The 24,480-nt window shown below is 39.2% G+C and overlaps 1 protein-coding gene across 15 annotated transcripts in view; it reads left to right on the top strand.

Annotated features, from left to right (window-relative positions):
* FUT8 (fucosyltransferase 8) overlaps window positions 1–24,480 on the top strand; it is a 411,868-nt gene that overhangs the window by 346,853 nt on the left and 40,535 nt on the right. For 10 of the 15 annotated variants that reach the window (XM_040641775.1, XM_040641773.1, XM_040641776.1 and 7 more), the window contains 2 exons: window positions 4,114–4,264; window positions 12,879–13,881. In XM_040641775.1, coding sequence (XP_040497709.1) covers window positions 4,114–4,264; window positions 12,879–13,196 — 469 coding nt within the window. In that variant the 3' untranslated portion in view covers window positions 13,197–13,881. Of the gene's footprint in view, window positions 1–1,214; window positions 1,418–4,113; window positions 4,265–12,878; window positions 13,882–24,480 lie in introns of those variants that run through there. The other 5 variants (XM_040641772.1, XM_040641777.1, XM_040641778.1 and 2 more) reach the window with 3 other exon arrangements.

Below are 24,480 nucleotides of genomic sequence, written 5' to 3'. Positions count from 1 at the left end.
GTCCAGGAGGCAGTTTTTTTCATATTCTGTTAATAAACATAGCAGCAGCATTTTATGCACTTCCCCCCCCCTTTGGAAGTCCTTTAGTTTTAATTTTCTGAACCATTTTTGTAAAGATTTATTTATTAATTTGAGAGAGAGAGAGCATGAGCAGGAGGGGCACAGGGAGAGACAAGGAGAATTTTTTTTTTTTTAAGATTTTTATTTATTTATTTGTCAGAGAGAGAGAGCGCACAAGCAGGGGGAGTGGTAGGCAGAGGGAGAAACAGGCTCCCCACTGAGCAGGGAGCCCGATGCAGGGCTCAATCCCAGGACCCCCGGGGTCATGACCTGAGCTGAAGGCAGCGGCTTAACCAATTGAGCCACCCAGGTATCCCAAGAGAGAGTCTCAAGCAGGCTCTGCACTCAAAACACTGAGATCATGACCTGTACCAAAATCAAGAGTCAGATGCTTAACGGACTGCACCATCCAGGTGCCCCAATTTTTTAATTAATTTATTTATTGTTTATTTATTTATTTATTTGACAGAGAGAGAACAACAGGGGGAGCAGCAGAGGGAGAGGGAGAAGCAGGCTCTCTGCTGAGCAGGGAGCCCGATGTGGGGCTCAATCCCAGGACCCTGGGATCATGACCCAAGCCAAAGGCAGACGCTTAACCAACTGAGCCAACCAGGCTCCCCCAGGCACCTCAATTTTATGAGTCATTTTGAAAATATTCTCAGGAACTTAAATGCTGTTTCTCTATTATTTTACTTATGTTTTTCTACTCGAATCAACTCTGCTTTTGACCTGTCAGGATTAGTTTTGATACCTAAGCAAACCATAAAACCTCTTCTATTGTTTTAGGAGACCAAAAACATGAATTAATCTCTCACCAAGATATATAGTGTCCAGGGTGATTATGAGACTTTCGTGCTTCAAGAGGGTGAAGAGCTGAAGAATTAAATGATGCATGGGATTCACACAGGGGAGAATCCATTTTCTGGGTAGCTTATCTTCTGTAAAAGCAGTCAAGACTAGCTTTATATATGTGGCTTCTGTGTGAAAATGAGCAGTTAATGCTTTGCTGCTTGGTATTACACCTCAAGTTTCTCTAGGTTAAGACAGAGTTCATCCATGAGATTTTGGCACCTGTATCCCACTGACTATGGCAGCCATTGCTAATGTAGAGATATCTCTCTAGGTAATCCACTGTTATTGTGTTTAAATCACAGACTCATTGGCAAAGAAAGAAGAACGGTTGAAGTTGACAATCCAATATGGTAGTCTAAGACGTGGAGATTGGAGATTGGCAACAGGAATGAAACAAGTCTTTACAAATCTCGCAGAATAAATATTTACATATTTAGTGTGCTCTTTATCAAAAATGCTGGATGAGCCCTCCTCAAATTAGTTTCATTTAAATGAATAAAAGCAAGAAAAATGTGCTTAAAAGTTTTTGTAAAGTGTTTGGTTGCCCTGTGAAATGAAGACTCAGCAATAAAGTGTGGTGAATTTTTTCACTATTTTATTGAACTATAATATGCTCGACACAGTTACAGGACACTAGAAATACAAAGAGAAATAAAATGTAATATGTGGCTCCTTATTTCAAGGACTATCCACCTGGTATGCGTATACATGTAACAAGCTATTGCAGTATAGTTAGATGAATGTCCTGTAGGAGTTGTATACCAGGTACAGTGAAATCATGAAGAGGAGTTATCTCCCTTAGTCTGGAGAAAGATTTCAGAAAAGAAGATGTGTTCTTAGTTTATAACTTTAAGTTAGTCCTTTGTGAGCGATGTAAAAATAAATTTTTATAAGGTAGAAGAAGAAAAAAATATTTTTTTTATCATGGCTAATCTCTACAACTTCACAGTAAAAGAATTCCTCTGCTGACATAACTGTGGGCAAAAGACAAGAAAGAAGCACGTTTGTGTAGAAACACATGCTTATTATTGGAGATGCAAAATCTCTCTTTTCCATTATTTACTCTTTGTTTTTTTTCCAAATTCAGTATCCTTCATCAAGTAGTCTCAGAAAAGGCCTGAGGAACTTAGGTGTTCTTTTGGTTTGATTCCAGGGAGGGGTCTTTAAGTTAGGAAAGGCATTAATGTTAGTGTCACTTCTCAGTAAAAGGATCACTCTTTTCTTTTCACTGGGCACCCAAACCATGCTGACAGAGTTAGTCTTTATTGAAGGATAAAACCTGTACTGGTGTGTTTTAATGATTCCCTCTGTCCTCTGTCCTCCAGCCTTTTCGTATTTAGTTGTTACTTTTGCTGCCCTATGCCTGGGTATGCAGCTTCATAAGAATCACATTAAAAGTCTTTTTGGTTGTTTTCTTTTTAGAACAAATGTGACATTTCCTTTGTCTCCCTGATTTGGGGCTGAGGAGGGCAAAATGTCAAAAATAATGAGGCCAAATGGATCTGAACACTGAATACCAGTCTGAAACAGTGCTCAGAGACTTTGCTGTCACAGTCATTATTAGAGGCAACGAGAAGAAGCTCCTTGGTGGCTGTGAAATGAAGAGAATCTGAAGCAGCTGTTTGGGGATTAGGAAGAAGTCCGAGACATAGCACTCACTTACTCATGTATTTACTCTCACAGCATTGTGTGGGGAACTAGGTGCTGCGAAGGCAAAGAAAAATAAAGTCTAGTCCCAACTTTTGGGGAATTCTGTGTGGGAGACAGACATGGAAATGGACTCCTGATGGTTCAGGGTTTACAAATAGGAACTATTGCCCTCTCAACAAATATCTGTTGATCCTCTATTATATTCCAGATTCTCTTCCAAGTACTGAGAATAATGCAGTGAACAAAGCAGACGAAATGCCTCTTTGTAGAGCTTACATGCTGGTTAGGGACGATGGAGGTGGGGAATGGATACAGGCAGTGAATAACAGTCAATATATATTATGTCCAATGATAATAAAAGTCATGAAGTTAAGCAGGTAAAAAAGATAGAAATTGCTGAAGTTCTCATTAATTAGGCTGTACTTTTGCAGAGATCTAAAGGAAATAAGAAATAAAACCAAGTGGATATCAACAGAAGAATGTAACAGTCACAGCTAATATTTATTGAGTGTTTACTACATGTCAGATGCTCTTCTAAGCACTTTATATTGCTTCTTTATCATAATTATATAAAGCAGGTACAATTATTATCCCATTTTCATGTAACTCCTTAAGTTTGCAACTTAACTCTGAAGATGTACCTCATGCACTGAGAAAATTTATTCACTCCGTACTAGAATATAATTAAACCTCTTAATTCACAGTAGAATCATTTGAACATATGGTAGACTTCTTAAAGATATCCTCTTTTAATATGTTTAAACACATATCCTATCTCAAGACTATCAAAGTGTTACTTGGTGAACATCTATAAGGAATTTGCTCTTATAAATTTATTAGATTGATTTTTCATTACTGTTGTTGGTTAAGACGGTGCTTCGAGGATTGGGGTTAGGGGAGACAGGTCTGAATTATCACAAATTCTAAGTTAAAAATTTAAATGAAATTTAACCACAATATTTATATTCTAAAGGAGAAGTTCAGTGACCAAATGGGAAAGCAGCTTGAGAAACCTCTTAGAGGTCACGCATTACAAAGAAAATAAGGAGCCTTCAACTCTTATGAATTGAGAAGGGACATTTTGATGCATGTATGTGTATATTATGTGACATGCCAATAACATGTAACATACAGGGCATTACAGAATGTTTTCTACTCCATGATGGATTCAAAGATGCTTCATCAACTATTACATGCCATAAAGCTCCCCTTAGTGTTAGAAAGAGGAACTTTGGGCGTCTGGGTGGCTCAGTTGGTTAAGTGTCTGCCTTTGGCTCAAGTCATGATCCCAGAGTCCTGGGATTGAGTCCCACGTTGGGCTCCCTGCTCAGCCAGGAGTCTCCTTCTCCCTCTGCCTGCCACTTCCCCTGCTCATGCTCTCTCTCTCTCTTACAAATAAATAAATAAAATCTTTAAAAAAAAAAAAAAAAGGAAGAAAGAAAGAGGAACTTTGGTCAAAGGAACAGGTCTGCCTCCTGCTGATAAGATACTGCCTCCCTATAGAACACTGTGATTTCAGTGACTATGTACAAATTTATTTCTTTTTTACAGGTACCCCACTTATGAATTTATTAGTGATAACTCTATCTCTTGGTCAGCTGGGCTACACAATCGATACACAGAAAATTCACTTCGGGGTGTGATCCTGGATATACACTTTCTCTCCCAGGCAGACTTCCTAGTGTGTACTTTTTCATCCCAGGTAAGTGATAGTAGGGCATGTTTAAGTGACCAATATTTTTTTAGTCATATTGAGTTCAGGAAGTTCTTGGAGTTTGGGTTTTTTTTTTTTTTTTTGGTGTGTGTGTTTAATGTTATTATGACTCACGTGCAAATTTCCTAATATTTGGGAATGATCTCTTTTGTGAAAGAATGGGAAGATTCCATATCCCCCCCAAAAAAATATAGGTATTCAGGTATTTAGTTGCTTACAAGCAATTGTTGAATACATCTCCACTGAAGCCAGCTATCAGAGTTGTTTAAAGTACATGGCATGTTCACAGCATTTAACCAAAATAGCAAGTAAGTAAGCTTACTTAATACTTTCTGATTTTGCAGGGGCGCCTGGGTGGCTCAGTCAGTTAAGCTTCGACTCTTGGTTTCAACTCAGGTCATGATCTCAGGGTCATGAGATCAAGCCCTAAGTAGGGTTCCCTGCTCAGTGTAGGATCTACTCAGGATTCTCTCTCCTTCCCCCTGCTGGCGCATGTGCTCTCTCTCTCTCTCAAATAAATAAATAAAATCTTTTTTTTTTAAATACTTTCTGATTTTGCATAGTCAGTATGCAACCAGCATCCATCCACTTCTACACATTGATGCACTGATACTGAGAGGCTTAAATGCCAAGCACTGTGTCTCATTCAATTGCTTTATAGAAAATAAAGTGTAAATGTAATTCTTTTTCAAGTCCTATTACATTTCTACCAAGCAAGAAACTGTACATTAAATTTAAGCAATACCATATTACAATCATTCTTTGAGTTTAATTGTTGCAGATAATTATATGTTATGGGCTTGGTGTATTTGTTTTTTTGAGTGGTCCAATCAGCCTTGTATACACAGTGGAATACCAGCATAGAAATATTTATTGTTGGTTTTATCCGGCTGTCATTTATGTGCATATTATTGGTTAGTTCATTCAACAAGCTGTTAAATGACTATTTGTGCTCAGAATTATATTAGGTGTGGAGAGGATTTCCAGGGAGATTGAAGATACAGATCTTACCCTGGTCCAGAATCTAGTGAGTAAAATACTCACATGAAATAACTGGAGAGTAATTACCAAGAAATACAGATCATGTAAGATAAATCTTTGCCTAAAAGCTTAGAAGAAGCAGAGAAAAGAAAATGTGAAAAGGAAGACTGCACCACTTTCATGGGAATATACTTCACAGAGTATAAAGAAATGGACAGTTTTTTATTTTGTGACAATGCACATTGTCACAATGGGAGGGTGTTATGATTATTGGAAAGATCCTACCCCAGCAAAGGCTATGAGTTTCTTCAATATGAAATAAGAATACAACTTTCTACCCAGAACAGAAGTCACATAGCAGCAGTCTTAGAACAGAAAACTTTCTTGGCCTTCCAGTTCCCATGAAGCCATCCACCACTGACGTTTTTTTTCCTAATGGGGATAAGGATCCTCTCATTGAGAAGCCCCTTTTTCTATTCTCATGGTGGGTAGACAGGAGGAGTTATAACTACTTGGTCTCTCTCAACTGTTATTGATAACCTGGCTATATGCCCACCTGATCAACAGGTGCAAATGACTATTAACAACCTCTACACATTTTTGAATGCTTATTGTTTGAATGAATGAATCAAGAGTCGTTTTCCCAGATATACCACCTCCTCTGTAGGCCTAGATTTTAGGCCTGTCTATAAAGTCTATTCCTGGAGTCCAGGGTTTCTCAGCCTCGGCACTTTTAGCACTATAGGCAGGTACTTTGTCCTGTGCATTGTAAGATACTCAGCAGCATCCCTGGCCAGTAGCACCCCACCTCAAGTCGTGACAACTGAAAATGTCTTCAGATATTGCCAAATACCCCACAACAGTGGGGAGAACAAAATCACCTTTGTTGAGAATCACTGCTGTAGTCATAAAGCTTGAACATTAAATAAATATATACATGTCTGAACACTTAGCAGCCTTACATGTGGGCAGGCACTGAGGTTTACAGGGATGTACTCTATTTTGCTTTCCTTCTTGAGCCCTTCTTAATAATACCATTAGGCTCATTCTAGAAAGAAAATCCTTTTATTTTTTTTTTCTTTTCAAGGATGTGCTGTAGAATTTTTTATTCTTATAACCTCATGACTCTAATTTTGAGCCAGAAATCAGGACCTCTGTTATTTTATGATAGTAGAAATCTGTCCAAGCTTGTTCATACTACTTTGTTCTATTTTGTGCATAATATCAATCTCAGTGTGTTCTCCAGACCTCAGGTTCAGAGAAGACATTCATATGAAGAAGGAGTGGTGCTGAGAAGACTTTTTGTCTCCAAAGGAATGAGATTTGTGCTTATATATTATATTGTTCCTAAAAACTCCTGATAAGTCAGACAAAGTTCATCTAAAATAACTTTTGTTCATTTGAACCAAAGCAAAACTCACACTAATATCTTGTATCCCAAAATAGACTTGAATACCTCAAAAAATTCTATGTAAGGGTTCAGAATAAAAGTTTAACAGTAAAAATACCTTACATTTATTATTGAGTAGCAGTTTGCTAAATGTGATCACTGCCATTATCACATATCTTTCTTGATGACTATCAGCTATAGCACTTGAAATTGTGGAGTAATTCCACGTTCACTAATAAATCTTGGAGCTTGCTTGTATTCCAGCATTTTTTGCAAATATTTTTAGGAAAAAAATGGGTTTAGTACAGTTCAATATTTTTGCACTGTGAATGAAATTGGTTGCTTGATTGTAGAGATTCTCTTGCCATAAACCAAAATTGTAATTGTTTGCCCCAGAAATGTCTCATCATCATCATCACCAGTGGAGTGTGAGAAAAAGTCACTGATAGCATCAAAACGCCAAGCCATTGACTACTAGGCAGAGAACAAGAATGAGGCAACATGGACTCTGGCGTCAGACTGGGTTTAAATCTAACTTTGACCAGTTAGTATCTGGGTGGCATTTGAACAAATTACTTAGCCTATCACTGACCTTTTTCCCCCACCTATAAAACAGTAGTAGCACCTACTGCGTGGAGTTTTTGTGATGATTAAAAGTTATATGTAAAGCACTGAGAATAATACTTAGCAATATATTAAATACAATGTTAGCTGCTATTGTTATTTATATAGGGAAAAGTATAGGAATACCTTTGTGTGTTAGAGAGACTCTATGGTATTTATTTGAGCAACCTTTTTTCACCTGGCCCCATTTCAGACCACACACTCTCATGTTTTAGGAGCATGAAACATACTGTTCAAGTACTCTATTACTCTTGCTTGTGGTCATGAATCATGCTTAGGTTCCACTGAATAATCATGTACATTGTACAAGTATAACAATTCTTTGTTAAGAAGAGTAGCCAGAGGGCTCCTGGATGGCTCAGTCAGTTAGGCATCTGACTCTTGATTTCCACTCAGGTCGTGATCTTATTAGGATCCTGAGATCAAGCCCTATGTTGAGCTTGGAGCACAGCAGGAAGTCTGCTTGAGATTCTTTCTCTCTCCCTCTCCCTCTGCCCTTTCCACGCCTCACGCTCTCTTGCGCGCTCTCTCCCTTACTCTACAATAAATAAATAAATCCTAAAAAAAAAAAAATAAATTAAAAGAAGAAGAGTAGCCAGTAACATTCAGCATTTTAATTTCTCTGTGCCAACATACCTCAACTCTTTTATTTAGCTTATTGAAAGAGATCACCAAATAATATGAATTTTCAGAAATAGAAGCTCTCCGTTCTCAAAGAGTGAATGATAAATAATAGTATTTGCTTTAACAAATGCAAGTAAAATTGTGTATGTGTAGACTTTAGGGAAATTAATCTGCAGACATTCTAGTGTATGCCATAAGAATGTTGGGAAATGGGAGAGGACTAACTGTTACATCCAGAAAGATAACAAAAGAATAAAACATTGAGAACCAAATTTCAGGCCAGAATAAAACGTGGACAACCAACTCTCAAAGTTTCCTTAATGATATCATATTCCAAGGGATTATTAGAAAGTGACAAAGAGTTTAAAATCTTCCACATAATGGTTTGACAACCCTGCAGTTTTGTCTCCTGAGTCCAATCGTTTGAGGACTATTACACTATATGACAATAGTGAGAAAGAGTTTATCTGTTGACCATGAGCTGTTGTAGGCAATACTTGAAGAATGAAATGCCACGCCAGAAGAAAGAATGCAAGACTTGATTGATGTTTGAGAAACTGCAGGCACAAATATCATGGCACCTTAATCAGAATTCCTCATCACGTTTTGGACCCATCCCCCTCAGTCTCAGGGCTTCTAATCTTTCTTGGTTTTATATCCATAAGTGAGATCTGGGAATTCTCTCTCCTTAAATGAAAAGTTTTTTTAAGCCAATAATATGACTTTACTCTCTAATTTTGATACTATTGTTGCTGTTAGTTTTCTGAATCCCTTCATCAGAGCTGTTTCTCAAAGCCAAGTTTGTCCTAGAAGCCTCATAAATTGAAGAGACCAATCCTCAGGATTTAATCTGAAAATTAGAGGCAATATTAACATTTTCCAAGAACATCATGTATGTTTTGAAAGCTCTGCAATCACATTCCAAACTATTCTACCAAGTACTCTAATCTTGTTCTCTGTTACTGGAAGTTGCCTATACCCAAAGCATCTACTTTGTCACTTATTTTCCTATTTAACAAAACCATCTTAAATATGAAACACAGAAATTATAGTTGGTGAAATAGCAGTGGTTATTCAGTTGTACTCAGTTGTAGATGGGCAAAATATCAGAAAGTTTTTTGTTTTTGTTTTGTTTTGTTTTGTTTTTAAGGGGCACCTGGGTGGCACAGCGGTTAAGCGTCTGCCTTCGGCTCAGGGCGTGATCCCGGCGTTATGGGATCGAGCCTCACATCAGGCTCTTCCACTATGAGCCTGCTTCTTCCTCTCCCACTCCCCCTGCTTGTGTTCCCTCTCTTGCTGGCTGTCTCTATCTCTGTCGAATAAATAAATCTTTAAAAAAAAAATTTTTTTTAAAGAAAGTTTTTTTTTTTAATACTATTTATCAGGCTCTGTAATCAGTTTTTATTACTCTGGAATCTGATTTACAGAAATTGTTGTACATGCTTTAAAGGCTTTGGGTAATCAGCATTTTTTAAGGAGCGATTAACATTGTTCAGTAGTTTTAACCATTAAATCACAATAGGACAAAATTACTTTTTTTTCCCTTGTGACAATTTCCTTTTTCATACTTAATAGAACATTCTCAAGCCACTCTCTGTTGTCCAGTTCCAAATCCACACACAGCATACCTGGCCTCCTTAGCCTTTGAATAAGACTTTGGAAAGCCCAAAGGGAAAAATCGTATACTACATTCATTTTATTCTAAACAGAAGACTCTGGATAGGAATTTCCATTGAGGGAAGGCCCATGAAACAACAGTGGATATACTGTTCTCTTGCTGAATAGCAGAACAAAGTAGTTTACAGGAAAAGTGCATACATCTCTCAGCATCACCCAGGGAGACAAGAACCTACTTCCAACTTCTCACACTAGGAGATCCTCCTGGCCCCATCTATTTTCACAGAAAAACAAGATTCCATCTGCTCTGAGAAGGCTTTGGAGGCTCATATAAACTGAGGTGGTTGCTTCTCAGGGATAAAATTCAAGTTAATGGACCTTCCTCTCCTTTTTAATTTTTTTTATACAGTTGCATCTGTGTCTTATCCTTTGACAGCATTTTTGCTCTTACCCATTACTGTGTGCTTAGTGGTGTTCTAAATGATATACTGACATGAAATAAATGAAATAAAACTTACTGCATATAGCCAGCCACTGCTTTCAAACCAAAGGGTTTGCCTCTCTCAGTCCTGCTACCTGTCCAGTATCAAACTGAGTATTGATAGCAGCTGAAAGCCTTCATTTACCTGCCACACAATTTGGATTAATAAAGCCCAAGGTAATTAAATACAAACATTAACACTATAGTCATCTTTCTAGCCTTTTGCAGTAAATTACCCCATGGCACATACAGAGAAATCTTTTAACTACTAAGAATGTTATATGTGGATCTTAGGGATTAAATATCACTCATGGACCTGCATTTCCACTTCTAGGCTAGTATCATGCATGAAGCAGTATTCATTCAACAGGTACTTTCTGAACACCTACTATGTGACAGGCACAGTACTAGGTACTTATCCTAAGACAGTTTAGTGTATGGTGGAGAGCCAGAAAGAAGTCTAATTGTAGCTCTACCATTTACTAGCTCCTTCCCCTAACCCCACTTTTTTTTTTTTTAATTTACTTAATCTTTCTGGGGCTTGTTTCTTCAGCTGTAAAATATGGATAAAAACAGCAACCACCTCATAGGGTTACCATTATTACCAGAAGGATAAAGGCCTTGTATCAGCCCACCTCAGTGTCTGAAATGTCTACCATTCATTTTTCTTTGGCTTAAGAAAACACATATCCACAGACTAATACTTTATGGATACCAAAATATAAATTGATTATTAGGATTATCCTCCAAAAGAAAGGAAGTCCCTAAGGATGTGGAACTGAAGGCAATGTCTTTATGAGGGTGAGACATTAATAGTGGAGAGGAGGAAATAGATCAGGGCTCATTGCCACAATGTGGTCATCCCACGGGCAATGCAAGTTCCTGCATTCCTGGCTAGAGATAACTGAAGAGTGGGTGACAGGGCCCTGAAAAAAAAAAACCTGCCAAGTTTGCTCAACGCTTGCCTTGGCCTTAAGTTTTATCTTTCTGATGTTACAATCCAAATATGGAGACCAGGATCTACAAGAGAAAATATGCTTAGGAGTTAACGAGCATACACAAACTGCCTAGATTCAAAACCAGAATCTACCACCTAATAATAGTGTAACCTTGGGCAAATTCCTTAACTGACCTTCGGCATCTGTAAAATGAGCATCACAGAATTTTATGGGGCTACTTAGAGGATTAAATTCAATAATACCTAAAGACAATGTCTGACAGCAAAAACTCCCAGGAAGCTAGCCTCTATCATTGTCACTATACTTTGCTATTATTGGAACTGCTTTGTTTTAATTATTTAGTTTCTTCCTTTCCAGAGTCTCCACTTGATTTTGCTTGTCCCCTATGAGCCTTCGGCTGACTTTGGAGTTCCCATTCCAAAACTTTTGACCCTCATTTTGTGACAGTCTCAGTATTCTACCAGTGATCTCAATTATACCATAACATCCCCACATCCCCAATGTAAAATTAGTTTGTTGATGGAGAAGCAGATTTGCAAAGGAAGTGGTTATCTTGGTTCTGTGACTAATTGAAATTCTAGCACCAGAATTTGGGCCAATCACTTGCTCTCATATTTTAGTCCATATTTGCAAAATTTAAAATATTTTCTAAACTTAGTTTCATAGCATTTGCATTCCTACAGTTCCTGAAATTCAGATTCTTTAAGAAGTTAAGGTGATGCTTAACCTAGTCAGATTTCCTTTGCTCATAATAGTTAAGGATGAGTGTCTCCGTTTAGTTTTTGATCTCATAAATACCAGAAGTTTAGAGGACTGCTGGATAATCCTGATTTTGCTCCACTGAGCAGGTTAAAAATTACTGTTAGTAGGAACATTTTAAATAAATGCAAAAGTACTGACATAGTGACAATAAAACTTCATTAATTGAGACAACCACAACAGGAGATTTGGGAAAATTTGACTTGAGTTCTCTGTTCGCAATGATTTATAATGGAAGAATTTTCTAAGCAAAATGATAGTATTCTCTCTTCTATCTTCATCTATTCTTAGAAAAGTTCCTGAAACCCATTTACTCTATAAAGAGTGTATTTATTAATTGCTTAAAATGTTATGCCCCCATGAAAGTAGTTATAGTTTAACTTTATCACCAAGCAGCAGGCTCAATGTACAAAGTGCATATTGTGGAATTTCAGCAGCCATCCAGTGGGCGTAGTAGGTATTCTTTGGACAGAGGAATCTTTTAAGTAGCCTTAAATGCATTAGATAGATGGATCTTCACCAAAGGCTAGTCCATCTTATTTTAGTTCTAGAATGCTAATATCTACTCAGGGCTCTTAGAACTCTTTAGAACAGAAATGACATGTTTTAGCTCACTTGCCAATGCTAGTTGATTGTCAATAATTACATGAATTTCTGTTGAGAAGAGTTCTGAGATCAAGCCCAACCTGGCAGAAAAGAGTATGTGATTGACTGAGACTGAAGGAGGGGAAGGGAGTAGCAGCATTTGTGTAAAGTATTTATAATCCTAATGCTCAGCCTTAAATTCTTCAAGGGCACAAACGATGTCTTACTCGTTTTTCTATCACCAGTACTGAACATGAGGTATACTATGTGACTCTCAATAAATGTTCGTTAAAGCTAACTGATTCATATTCTTAAAGTACTTTGCATTATGTATATTTTTTTCTCCCAGAGATTTTAGCTGTAGTAATCTTTTAGGTTTAAAAAAAAAATACAATTATGCACAAAGATGAAGAATGACCATATCTGAGAGCAACTGGACTAAAAACCTGTGACTAGAATCTACTACTTCTCATCTTCTCATCCTGGTCCTGGTCTAGTCCTAGTCTGTTTGGGCAAGGGCCTTCAGATTGCTATCAAGGAGATTTTATGTATACTTTTTTTTTTTTTTCATTCTTTCCCAAGGTCTGTCGAGTTGCTTACGAAATCATGCAAACACTTCATCCTGATGCTTCTGCAAACTTCCATTCTTTGGATGACATCTACTATTTTGGGGGCCAAAATGCCCACAACCAGATTGCCATTTACCCTCACCAACCTCGAACTGCAGATGAAATCCCCATGGAACCTGGAGATATCATTGGTGTGGCTGGAAATCATTGGGATGGCTATTCTAAAGGTGTCAACAGGAAACTGGGAAGGACGGGCCTATATCCCTCCTACAAAGTCCGAGAGAAGATAGAAACGGTCAAGTACCCCACATATCCTGAAGCTGAGAAATAAAGCTTCGATGGAAGAGAAGGACAACTAAACTCAGTTGAAATCATTTGAGCCAAACAGTAGATGAAGAAGGCCCTGACCTTACAACACATGGTGAAATGAGTAGACAACTTCAAGCACCAGGAGCAACTGGAAATGACAGATGCTTCACTGGTGGAATTACTCTTTAATGAGGGCTACAACGCCCTTAAACTCATGCACAGTCCAATAATGTACTCACATATAACATACAAACAGGTTGTTTTCTACTGTTGCCCCTTCTTTCAAGATTATGTCCCCATGAAACAAACACTGCCACATTGTGTAATTTAAGTGACACAGACATTTTGTGTGAGACTTCAAACATGGTGCCTATATCTGAGAGACCTACGTGACCTAATGAGAAGACCCGAATAGCTCCCTACTGTGGGGAGGTTGATTCTTAGCCAGTGGTGCTATTGTAACCACTGAATTCACTCCAATCAGCAGATTCAGAATGAGAATGGATGTTTTTGTCTGGAATTTTTTTTTTTTAAGTAATTGCATCAGTTCATCCACTTCATCATTAATAAGTGAAGGATACATCAGAAAATAAAATATTCACACTCCATTAGGAACTTTTGTAAAACAATGCCATGAACGGATCTTTAGTACTCAATGTTTCTGGACATTCTCTTTGATAACAAAAAATAAATTTTAAAAAGAGGAATTTTGTAAAGTTTCTAGAATTTTCTATCATTGGATGATGTGGTGGTCAGCTTTATAGTAGAAAATGATAAAAGGAGTTTTCTAGTTTTTCTGCTTAATTTTTTTTCTGTTTCTGATTGAGTGACTACTCAGTTCTTAGGTCAAAGAGTCATATGCCTATTTTAACATTGAAAACTGAATTTAGTTGATACACATTACAGAGTGTGAAGAATACTCTCCGAGCGCTTTTATTTCCTTATTTGGGGCAATTAATTTTTTACTTGAATTAAATAATCACACTTCTTTTCCCAGAGAAACTGTCACCTCCATTTCCAAAATGAACAATTTCAGGCTTGTTGGTAACCTTTCTTGTTGTGGCTATTGTCACTTTTTGTGAGTTGAGTCCTGTTTTTTTATCCAGGAACCAACATGTGCCCTTATCATGTCTTGCTTTTGAGAGCACCAGGAACTTTTGGGGTTGAGAAACTGGCTCTGTTTCTCAAGTACATATCTCACAGTATGTAGTATTTGCTGGATAAAGGAGAGTGGAATCAGTGTGAGACCCAAGATGGACTTGGGATTATCTCTCCAAATACTTCTTTTAGTAATTCCATGAGAAAATCACTTCAGAAGGTAAGACTTAGATGCCTTCTGTGCTTTCTCTCTGAACATCGCTTTTCTCCTTGTAGAAACATTTCCTATTTTCAGTAGCCTGCCTCCTTTAGATGCATGGAAGAATATTTCATAGCATGTGTTCTACCTTCTGAAAGAAGAATTTGATCCATTAAAAACCAGTAGCAGGCCTGGTGTTGAATACCAAGAATGCCAAACAGAAAAGCTGTCTTTCACATCCTCACTAAATGAAAATACCTATATGTAAAATCTCCCCACCAAACTTCCCTAAATTCTTTCTACCTCTCTGGTCAAGTCTCCCGAAGAGCAAAAACTAATTACCTATAGTGTCAGCAAACAACTTTCAATTTAGTTTTAGTACAAATAAAAATCTCCCACTGAGCAGAGGGACTTTTGAATATGAGTTTTTTTTCTTTTTTTCCATTTTTCTTTTTTTTTTTAAAGTGGGCTCCACGCCCAATGTGGAGCTTAAACTCACGACCCTGAGATTAAGGGTCACAGTCTCTACTGACTGAGCCAGCCAGGTGCCCCTGAATATGAGTTATTTCCTAATTCCCATCTCACTTGTCATCAGGACATCAGTAACCATGGGTTACTAATGATACTATATATTCCTCTGCTTGTAATTTCTTTGCTGAGATTTCCTGTTTTTATTCATTACAAGCATTTTACTTTATAGAACATAGCTATAACTACTTTAAAATTCTTTTCTGCTAAATCCAACATCTGAATCATCTCAGAGTTGGTCTCCATCGTTTATCTTTTCTCTAGAGAAAGAGTTGTATTTTTCAGGTTCTTCAAATACTGAGTAATTTTAGATTGTTTACAACTCAGTGTTGTAAAGGTTTGTGTTGTGGATTCTGTTATATTCCTCTGAACAGAGTGCTGATTTTTTTGTTTGTGTTAGCAGGCATTTTAGCTTCATTGGACTCAAACTGTCAATTTTGGGCAGCAGCTCAAATCTCAATTCAGTTCTTCTATCTTTAGCTGGAGTCTGCAGTGCACATGTGTGTTCAGGGGCCCGCCAGAGATTTGCATAGAGTTCATACATAGAATTTGAGTTTCTCTTTTCTTTGGTTCTTTTCTTCTGAGATTTCCCCCCTCACTTTCTAGCAGCTGTAGTTGCTCTGATTCTATGGTTTCCTCTGATTCTTCCAACTGCAGTTTTCAGTCAGCCTAGAAGCCATAAAAATAGGAACTCACCTTGTGCCATTTCCTTCTTTTAAGTTTCGACCTGTCTCCAGAGTTTGCCTGCTTTTTTGTTCATTCTCCAATGCCTTGGGGTCGTTTTTTTGTATTTTGTCAAGTTTATAGTTGTTCTCCTTTGGAAGATCTGTTCAGTAGGTGCTTAAACCCCACCATACCAGAAGTGAAACTCTGAGGCAGAGGCGTAAGATGAAAAAGCAAGGTGTGGGAGGAAGGAACATAGTCCTATGACAATCTGTTTGGACTCTAGCCTTAATAGCTAAGCAGCCAATAGCTTCAGGCAGGAGGGAAGATGAAGAACTAACCAAATTGTTAAACCTGCAGGTGTGAAGGGCTAATGAAAACTGCTTGCCACATCTTCCTGAAAAGCTTTTCTGAGCTACTTTTTTGCAAATCATGTACACAATGTTGATTCCTCTTTTACACACTGCCTTGTGGGGAGGGCTGACATTTCCTCACCACTGGTGTACTTTCTCCATAAGGACATGGTACTTAAAAGCTGCATGATTTTGAATTGAGTGACAGTGCTAGATTAGGAAGGTTTGGGTCTTTTCCTTGTTATAAGAAGACCCATTTCTGAAGGAACCTTACCTAGAACCAAATTATTAGCCTGGGCTAATTGAATATAGGCCCCAAAATCCTGCATATGAATGACTAAGGGGTTATAAAAGGTCTTACCAAGGCTCTCCTGGTCCTACTACTGAGGTCTGAGTTGGTACTGAGCTGGCACTTTATGCCTGCTGTGAAAGGGCTTCCAGCCCTAATCCAGGGTTTCTTGGTGTCCCAAGGGAGGGAGAGACTAGATGCTTCCCTCTCTTGAGCTTTAGTTTTTCCTATTGTATAGAGCCTAGCCTGTCTCCCGGGTTTCCTCTTAAATCAAGAACACGAACTGAGCTTCTGAGAGGGTTGAGTGTTAAAAGAGAAAAAGCACATTTAAAAACAATCTTGTGAAATATTGTTATATTTAGTTCTGAGAGATTATAATTACTGAATATTCAATAAGCAGGAAAAGTATTAGTCTAAATGGTGCACTAGAAAAATCTCTGCCTCAATAAGAAAGCTCTCTTAGTTGAGGGACAACAGGCAAGTCCTCTTTGACCATAGCCAACTGCCTGATACTTCATTTGTGCTCCCAGGAAGGCTGTGCAATAGCCAGGATCGATAGACCTGTATAGAACAGGTGTGTGGCTTGGGAACTAATGAATTTGGGGTCTTTGTTATGACACCCAAATATATGCCAGATACAGACTCCAGGGAATTTTTAAATGCGGTGTCCACAGGGAAGAATAAAGGAGAGTTTGCCTCTGTTCTTATTGGTTCCTGGCAGCATTCTCCCTCATGGAAACATGGAGGAACTAGTCCAGGATCCTTGGTAGGGCAGAGGGAAGCCTTGGTAAGTTCTTGGCCTTGGCTGTCTTTGACATTATGCGTGTTTGATCCTTGCCCTTTGACAGTGGATTCATTTTTGGTTCTTTACGCAAGTCAGAATTTCTGACTCTGGGTACCTACTCAGGTTTCAGCCTTGCCATCTCCAGTCCAGTTTGATTTCCACCTGCTTTCTCCTTGTCCTTAAATTAGACGGTCTTGATTTTTGCTTCCTACTACCTTTGCAGAGAATGATCTCATGTGTTTCTCTTGTTGCTGTGCCATTCCTTATGTAGTTCCTATCCTAATTACTTACACTATAGTTTTGTCATTGCCATCGCCAAGATGGAACCAAATATTCCCCTGGACAGTTTTAGGTAAGATATTCCTGGACCTGAGGTATAATGAAGCTATGATACTGTGTATTTGTGTCTATTTAAGCTAAAGATTTCAAATATTTTCATAAATCAATGTTACTACACTGCAGTGGAGCATGGCCAGGACATCCTTTGTGTAACACCGTCCATCTGGACAGAGCCTGCACTTTTTTAAAAGCAGTGTATCAAAGGCCATGGCCATAATCATTTGGCATTTGGGAAGAGAGCCAGGAAGAGAGTTCCGAGCTTCTGCTGACCTGTCATCTGTAAGTGTTCTCTACGACCTCTCCTCCAGCATCAGTGTCCCACAGAGGCTCTTGTTCCCTAACTGCCTGTGTGGGTAGAGAAAAGGCCATTAACAAAGGAAAAAGCAGTATGTTTGTTCATAACCCAGCTGCATATGTGAGCATCTGTGGAGGCTGGGAATGTGCAGTGCTTTGTACAGAAAGCACAAATAGTTTAGACCGTGGGTGTGGTCAGCAGTCTGAGGAATGCTGGGACTTTGAGTTTCGGGCTGGTCTTCACTTCCCTTCTGGATTGCAGCCCCTAAGAATTTCTGGCCCAACAAAACAAGTGGAGCAAAGGCAAAAGTTCTCAGTTTTATTTCTTTGTCATAGTGCCTGCAAGCAGGTGGTGTACGTGTATCTCAGGTCCTCTAGGGGAAAGAGCAACGGTACTGTTGACCCTTGAACTGCGTAGGTTCACTTACATGTGGGGAATTTTGGTAAATACAGTACAATATTATAAATGTATTTTCTCTTCATTATGATTTTCTTAATATCATCTTTTATTCAGCTTACTGTAAGAATACAGTATATAATACATACAACATACAAAATATATGTTAATTGTTTATGTTATTGGTAAGGCCCCTGGTCAAGTAGGCTATTAGTAGTTAGGTTTGGGAGGAGTCAAAATTATACATGGATTTTCAACTGCATGGGGGGGTCAGTGCCCCAGCACCCACATTGTTCAAGGGTCACCTGTACTCACTGAAGATCACTGAACTGGAATTCAGAACACCTAGCCTTGTGATTTTGACTCTGCTATTCAATGTGAACAGGTCAAATAGTTTTTCAGTGCTCCATTTTCTTCATCTTTGGAATGAATTGCTTGGTTTTAATCTGGTCCTAAAAGTGTTTATTGTCTGGTTGGGTTCCACATGTCTCAAGAAGGTAGCTACTGCTCAGCCTCAGCTGATCATTGTCCCAAGGACAGAATAAGGCCAGATCTTTGTTTTTCAAGACCAGCAAAATCTATTTGTTATGCACTATCTTCAAATTTTTTAAATCTAACGGCTAATTCAAAAAATACATAAAGCACTAAGGGGAGCAAATAAGACTTCTGTAGCTACTTTTGGCCCATGGCCCCTTAGTTTACAATCTCTAGATCTAGAAGGTTCTTTCCTTACTTCAAGATTCTATCTCTGGAAAGGATTGGTAATATGGGTAACAACTGTATAATGCTTTCAGGTTCAGTTGCCACACATGTCCCAATTCTTTGGAAATGTCTGCGTGGTTGGCTGTTATCCTGGGCTCAGAAGTAACTTAGTATGTTGAAGGACAGCTGTGCTGTGATAGCTCATACCCTGGGCCCCTCTCAGACTTGAACTTAAGGATCGAAAGTGGCTCTATTTCAACTGCCTTGACCACTAATCTTGATTTCCTACACTAAGGCTTACAGACGGCCTATGACTCATGAGGCCACAAACTGAGGTGCCACCTTAGGGAGTTCCTGTTATTTTTCTCCATTATACCCAAATACTAAGGTACCAGAGTACACTTCAAGTCTCTGGTCCTCAGTGTAGAGAGAGATACTAGGGCACTTGGTAGGCTTTAAGGAGACATGGTCAACTAGGAGATACCGAATGGTTGAAGATGAGCTGTTATTTCTGTTTCTAAAAACGAGAAGACAGATTACCAACATAGATGGATACATTTAACAAGTCATGAATGAGGTTTCAGACCAGATTCTTAAAAAGTTAACAGTGGTGGGGCGCCTGGGTGGCACAGCGGTTAAGCGTCTGCCTTCGGCTCAGGGCGTGATCCCGGCGTTATAGGATCGAGCCCCACGTCAGGCTCCTCCGCTATGAGCCTGCTTCTTCCTCTCCCACTCCCCCTGCTTGTGTTCCCTCTTTCGCTGGCTGTCTCTATCTCTGTCAAATAAATAAAATCTTTAAAAAAAAAAAAAAAGTTAACAGTGGTAACTACAGAAGAACCAGACATACCAGACCAATCTTATTTCTTGTTTTCATACAGCTTTACAGTAATAAGAGTGGCAATGACAGCACTTATCGAGCACTTTCTATGTATGTGGGGTTTTTCTAAGTACTTTACTGGGTTAGCATAATCACCATCATCATAAGGTAGGTACTATCATTACCTTTTCTTTATTGACTAGAAAACTGAAGCACAGAAGTCTTAAGTAATTTGTCCACGATGATAAAGTTAGAGGGCAGTACAGCCAAGATTCAAATGTAGACTGTCTGGCTTTTACCCACGGCAAGGAATACTGTGTGCCATCCTAAGATTTCAGCACGGCGTCAGTCGTTTTACTGTAGGCAAGATAGAACAGCCGAGGCTGCATGAGCGTAAGCGGTTGTACTAAGAATTAGCTGTACTTATTCGGAAGGTTTGGTTAATTCACGTCTCTGCTGGTTTGCCATAGAGCTCTATCCTGACTTGTTCACACAGTTTATTAATGCTTTGAAAAAGGATGGGAACAATACAAAGTAGTAGTTAGAAATCTGAGTTCTCTTGTCAATCTGCTGGGTTCAAATCTTGGGTCTTCTGCCTATTGGCCCAGTGATCCCCTTAACCTTTCTGTGCCTTCATTTACCCATCAACCAAACGAAAATAATCAGAGTAACTACTTCCTAAGGTTTCTGTGAGGATTAGATAAGTTAACATGAAAATCTCTTAGCCCAGTGCCTGGTACAAAGTTCAACAAATTGAGCTATCATCACTAGTCTCAGCTCCTCGTCGTCAAGTTTTTTAGCGACTAAAAGCTGAGATAATCAAATTACACTGTTCGAGAGAATCAGGATCCCTAAACGTTGCGTAAAAATTGAAATGGGGGCGCCTGGGTGGCTCAGTCATTAAGCGTCTGCCTTTGGCTCAGGTCATGGTCCCAGGGTCCTGGGATCAAGTCCCGCAATCTGGCTCCCTGCTCAGTGGGGAGTCTGCTTCTCCCTCTGCCTGCTGCTCCCCCCACTTGTGCTCTCTCTCTCTCTCCCTCACTGTCAACTAAATAAATGAAATCTTTAAAAAAAATTTTTTTTAATTGAAAGGGTAAATCTAGCATATTGCCAAGCCTAAGAATCACTGCGTTAGATAATAGATTCTAGAGATTTTAACATCTGCACAGTTTACAAGTGTAGTTTATTCTTCGATCCAAAGGCCGATTGTGCCTCAGTTCAGGCCATGGGAGCTGTAACTAAAGACCTAGAGAATTTAGTTGCCTGTAAACTCAGTATTGCCATTAGTGTGCTGTGACTTCCCCTCCTACCCTACCCAACCCTCCCAAACAGAAGTCTCCTGACAGAGGAGGTACTGAACTCTCGAGTCTCACCTTGAATCCTGTGCTTGGTTCCTGATAGCCTGTTCAGGTATCGGTGCGGCTGCTGTGCGAAGAAGTAAATAGGGTTGTTTTATGTGCCTGCAGCGTGCAGAAGCAGCAGACATGAGAGTAAGTTTAACCCAACACATGAAAAAACTTCCTAATAAATTAGGTTGTTGAGAATGACACAAGCTAATGTCCGTGGCAGCTTCCTGTTCTTGCAGGAATGTCTAAGGGAACCTCAGGCATCAAACTGCTGTTAGATAACCTCCAAGTTCCATTCCAGCCCTAAATTTCTAAAAAGGTCATGGATTTGTGGTCATGTTATAGAGACTGAAATTCCAATGAGGGCATACGTGGTGCCCACCTGAAGCTGCCTGAACTAGAAGCCTGGACAGCCTGATCTGGTAGCAACAGAAGCAAAGGCCTGTTTGCTAGACTAGGTGACTAGGTCTTTTTGGAGACATCACTTATAACTGAGTAACTTAATTTCTTACTTAATGTAACAGGATTTGTGAACCCGTTTAAATTTGGAAACTCCTCTTTTGTTTTCTTTCCCACCTTTGTTCCTGGCAAAGCTTCTTTTATGGAATCACAGCTTTTTCCCTACCTAAACTAAGGGAAGAGACAAAGGCCGAGAGAACTGAGGAGTCAGGGTCTCCTTGGAGGGCAAGGGTTAGGATGACATCCCCCTCTGGAGGAGATCTGACTTTTCTTTCCCACTCAAGAAATCGAAACAAGTGTGAGTCCCTTCTGATCTATTCCATTATTTTTTAAGTAATATCTGTAAACACTGGAAATTGTCAGCAGACGTACCTCACAAGAGGTTCTCCTTGCCAAGAACGAGAACATCTGATGTGTGTTAAGGCTATAAAGCACAAGAGGTTTGAAATCAGTTGGGTCTAGTTTCTAGTTTTGGGGTCTTACCTGTTCATAGTCTAATTGAGGTAATGCTCTTTCAAGAAATTCTTATTGATAATTCAGACAGCCAGAATTCTGTAAGTCAGTGATTGGCAAGCTATAGCCCACTGCCTTTTTTTGTAAGTAGAGTTTTATTGGAACACAGGCACACCCATTTCATTTACATACTGTCTGGGGCTGCCTTCAGGCTACAACAGCAAAGTGGAGTAGTTGTAAAAAAGATGGACTGTTACAGCCCAAAAGGCCTAAAGTATTTTACTGTCTGGCCTTTTACAGAAAATGTACTGACCCCTGCTACAAGTAATCCTACCTTCTAGATTCCAACTGATAATCCCAAGGGGCTCAACATCCCAAAATACTGTTTGGACTGTCAAAGAAAACTTTAGTTGTAATAATAGTGTAGTAGGGCCTCCCCTAACCTATGTGGTGGCTTTGTGCAAATTGGATAAAGGTGCTCCTGTAGACAATTATTGTGATATACTTATTTTTATAAGAAAACTCTTACTGCCGTCTGTCAGAAGATTACTTCCTGTATATAGTAATGTACAGTGTCTACAATATGATTACGCTCCCCTGTAAAACTGCGCGCAGCAGCCTCAGTATAGTCATGTGATCTGGTAAAAAGAACACTCTACTTAGAGTACGAGAAGTAGATTCTACTTCCAGCTCTGAAACTAAGCTGCTCGAATCTTAGGCAAGCCATGTAATCCGTCTAGGCCTCAGTTTTCTTACCACTGGCGTGGAGGGAGCCTATAGTTGTTGTAAGAAATTAAATAAGATGCTAGACCTAAGATTGCTTTGTAAAGGCTTACAGCTCTCTAAAATCCATCTCCACTCATGTTTTGGGCAGCTTCTATATTTAGTTCGTTTACAGTTTAACTGGAAAGTTGTGCACATATGAACTGCACTGGAAAGTTACAATCTAACATTAAAAAGTCACGTAGAGGGGCGCCTGGGTGGCTCAGTCGGTTAAGCATCTGCCTTAGGCTCAGGTCATGATCCCAGGGTCCTGGGATCAAGTCCTGCATCGGGCTCCTTGCTCAGCAGGAAGCCTGCTTCTCCCTCTGCCTGCCACTCCCCCTGCTTATGCTTGCTTTTTCTCTGTCAAATAAATAAAATATTTTTTTAAGTTATGTATATTTAAACTAATTATCCTTTAGCTAAGGGACTTCCTCCACTTTCAGCTTTCCCCACCCTGAAGATGGGGTATGAAATACTGGTTCACATTTACTGACCTCCTACTATATGCCAGACGTTGTAGTAAGCTCTTAATATGCTTTATCTCACGTGTGTAACCCACATCAGCCATGTGAGGTAGGCATTATTATCCCCGTCTTTACAGATAGGGAAAAATAATAACTGGCCTCTATTTATTTATTTACTATGTCCCAGACACTCTAATGAGTGCTTTACATATTTTAACTCATTTCACCCTCACAATACCCTTTGAGATATGTACTGTTATTATTTCTACTTTTCGCACGAGGAAATTTATTCAGAGATTAAATCAGTGCTTTACAAACTTTTCCACATCATGGCACGCAGAAAATTCTAATTGTTTGGCATTCTGGGATAAATTTACGGGTTTTGGAGCAACTCTATGGGGCTAGGTAAAAAGATTCGGTACATCTGTATTAATAATTTGACTAGCTGAGAGGACTCAGTGTAGGATCAGAAAAGGTACGTGTGATGTAGTCCACTCGGACTGCTCTCTGACAATGGGCACTAGCTGTAAAGTATGCAATAAAATAACAATTACAATGGTCAAGAAATCTCACGAAGTGCTATACAAGTAGTGTTCAAATGTAACTTCTGTTATAAAATGTTGAATAGTTACAAAGATTGCTTTAAATACATTATCATAAAAAGAAGTTTACAAGCAGCAGTATTCTGTGGCGCACCTGTAAACCATCTATGCTTGGCAAGTTCCGAGATAAAGTACTTGCAAGGCGAATAGCTAATAGGAGGTTGAGTAGGACCAAGACTTGAATCGAGGGTGCCTGACTGGCAAGTCTGTTCTTTAAGCCTCTGTACAATCTTGCCCCTCTGCAGTGAAAAGCCAGACGGTGTGAGCCAGGCTCCATTTATCCTTAGAGTATTTGATTACTTGAGGGTTTGATCATCCAGACTCACTATAAGGTAAATTTGTGATCAACCATGGTATTCAATTAACCTTCGTCCCCTCCTCCATTCTCCCAATAATTTTAGAACTGGTATACCATACTTCTTTCTCTTCACTCTCTACCCATATCCATAACAGGAAATAGAAAAGCCAGTGAGACAAGTGAAGATCCTGTGAGTTGACAGGCAGTAGACTTCCCCTGTGCTCTGGAGATACCGGCTTGGGCTCACTCTCCTCCCTTTGGGCCTCTGCTTGCCTGCATCCACTGAGAGGTGAGTCCTAGCGGAGTGTCCCTTCCCAGCTCAGCCTGCTGTGCTCACACAGAGATGCGGGGGTGTAATAAGTGGCTACTTAAGCTATCAGTTACCCAACCCCTACATGCAGGAGTTAACTCTAGGTTTGATTCTGTTTGTCTTCTGTGCTTCACAAGATATACATC

Source organism: Ursus maritimus, unplaced genomic scaffold (assembly GCF_017311325.1).
Source record: "Ursus maritimus isolate PB19 unplaced genomic scaffold, ASM1731132v1 scaffold_25, whole genome shotgun sequence".
NCBI lineage: Eukaryota > Metazoa > Chordata > Mammalia > Carnivora > Ursidae > Ursus > Ursus maritimus.
The sequence above is the reverse complement of the archived record's forward strand: the minus strand, read 5'-3'. Positions and strand labels throughout refer to the sequence as shown.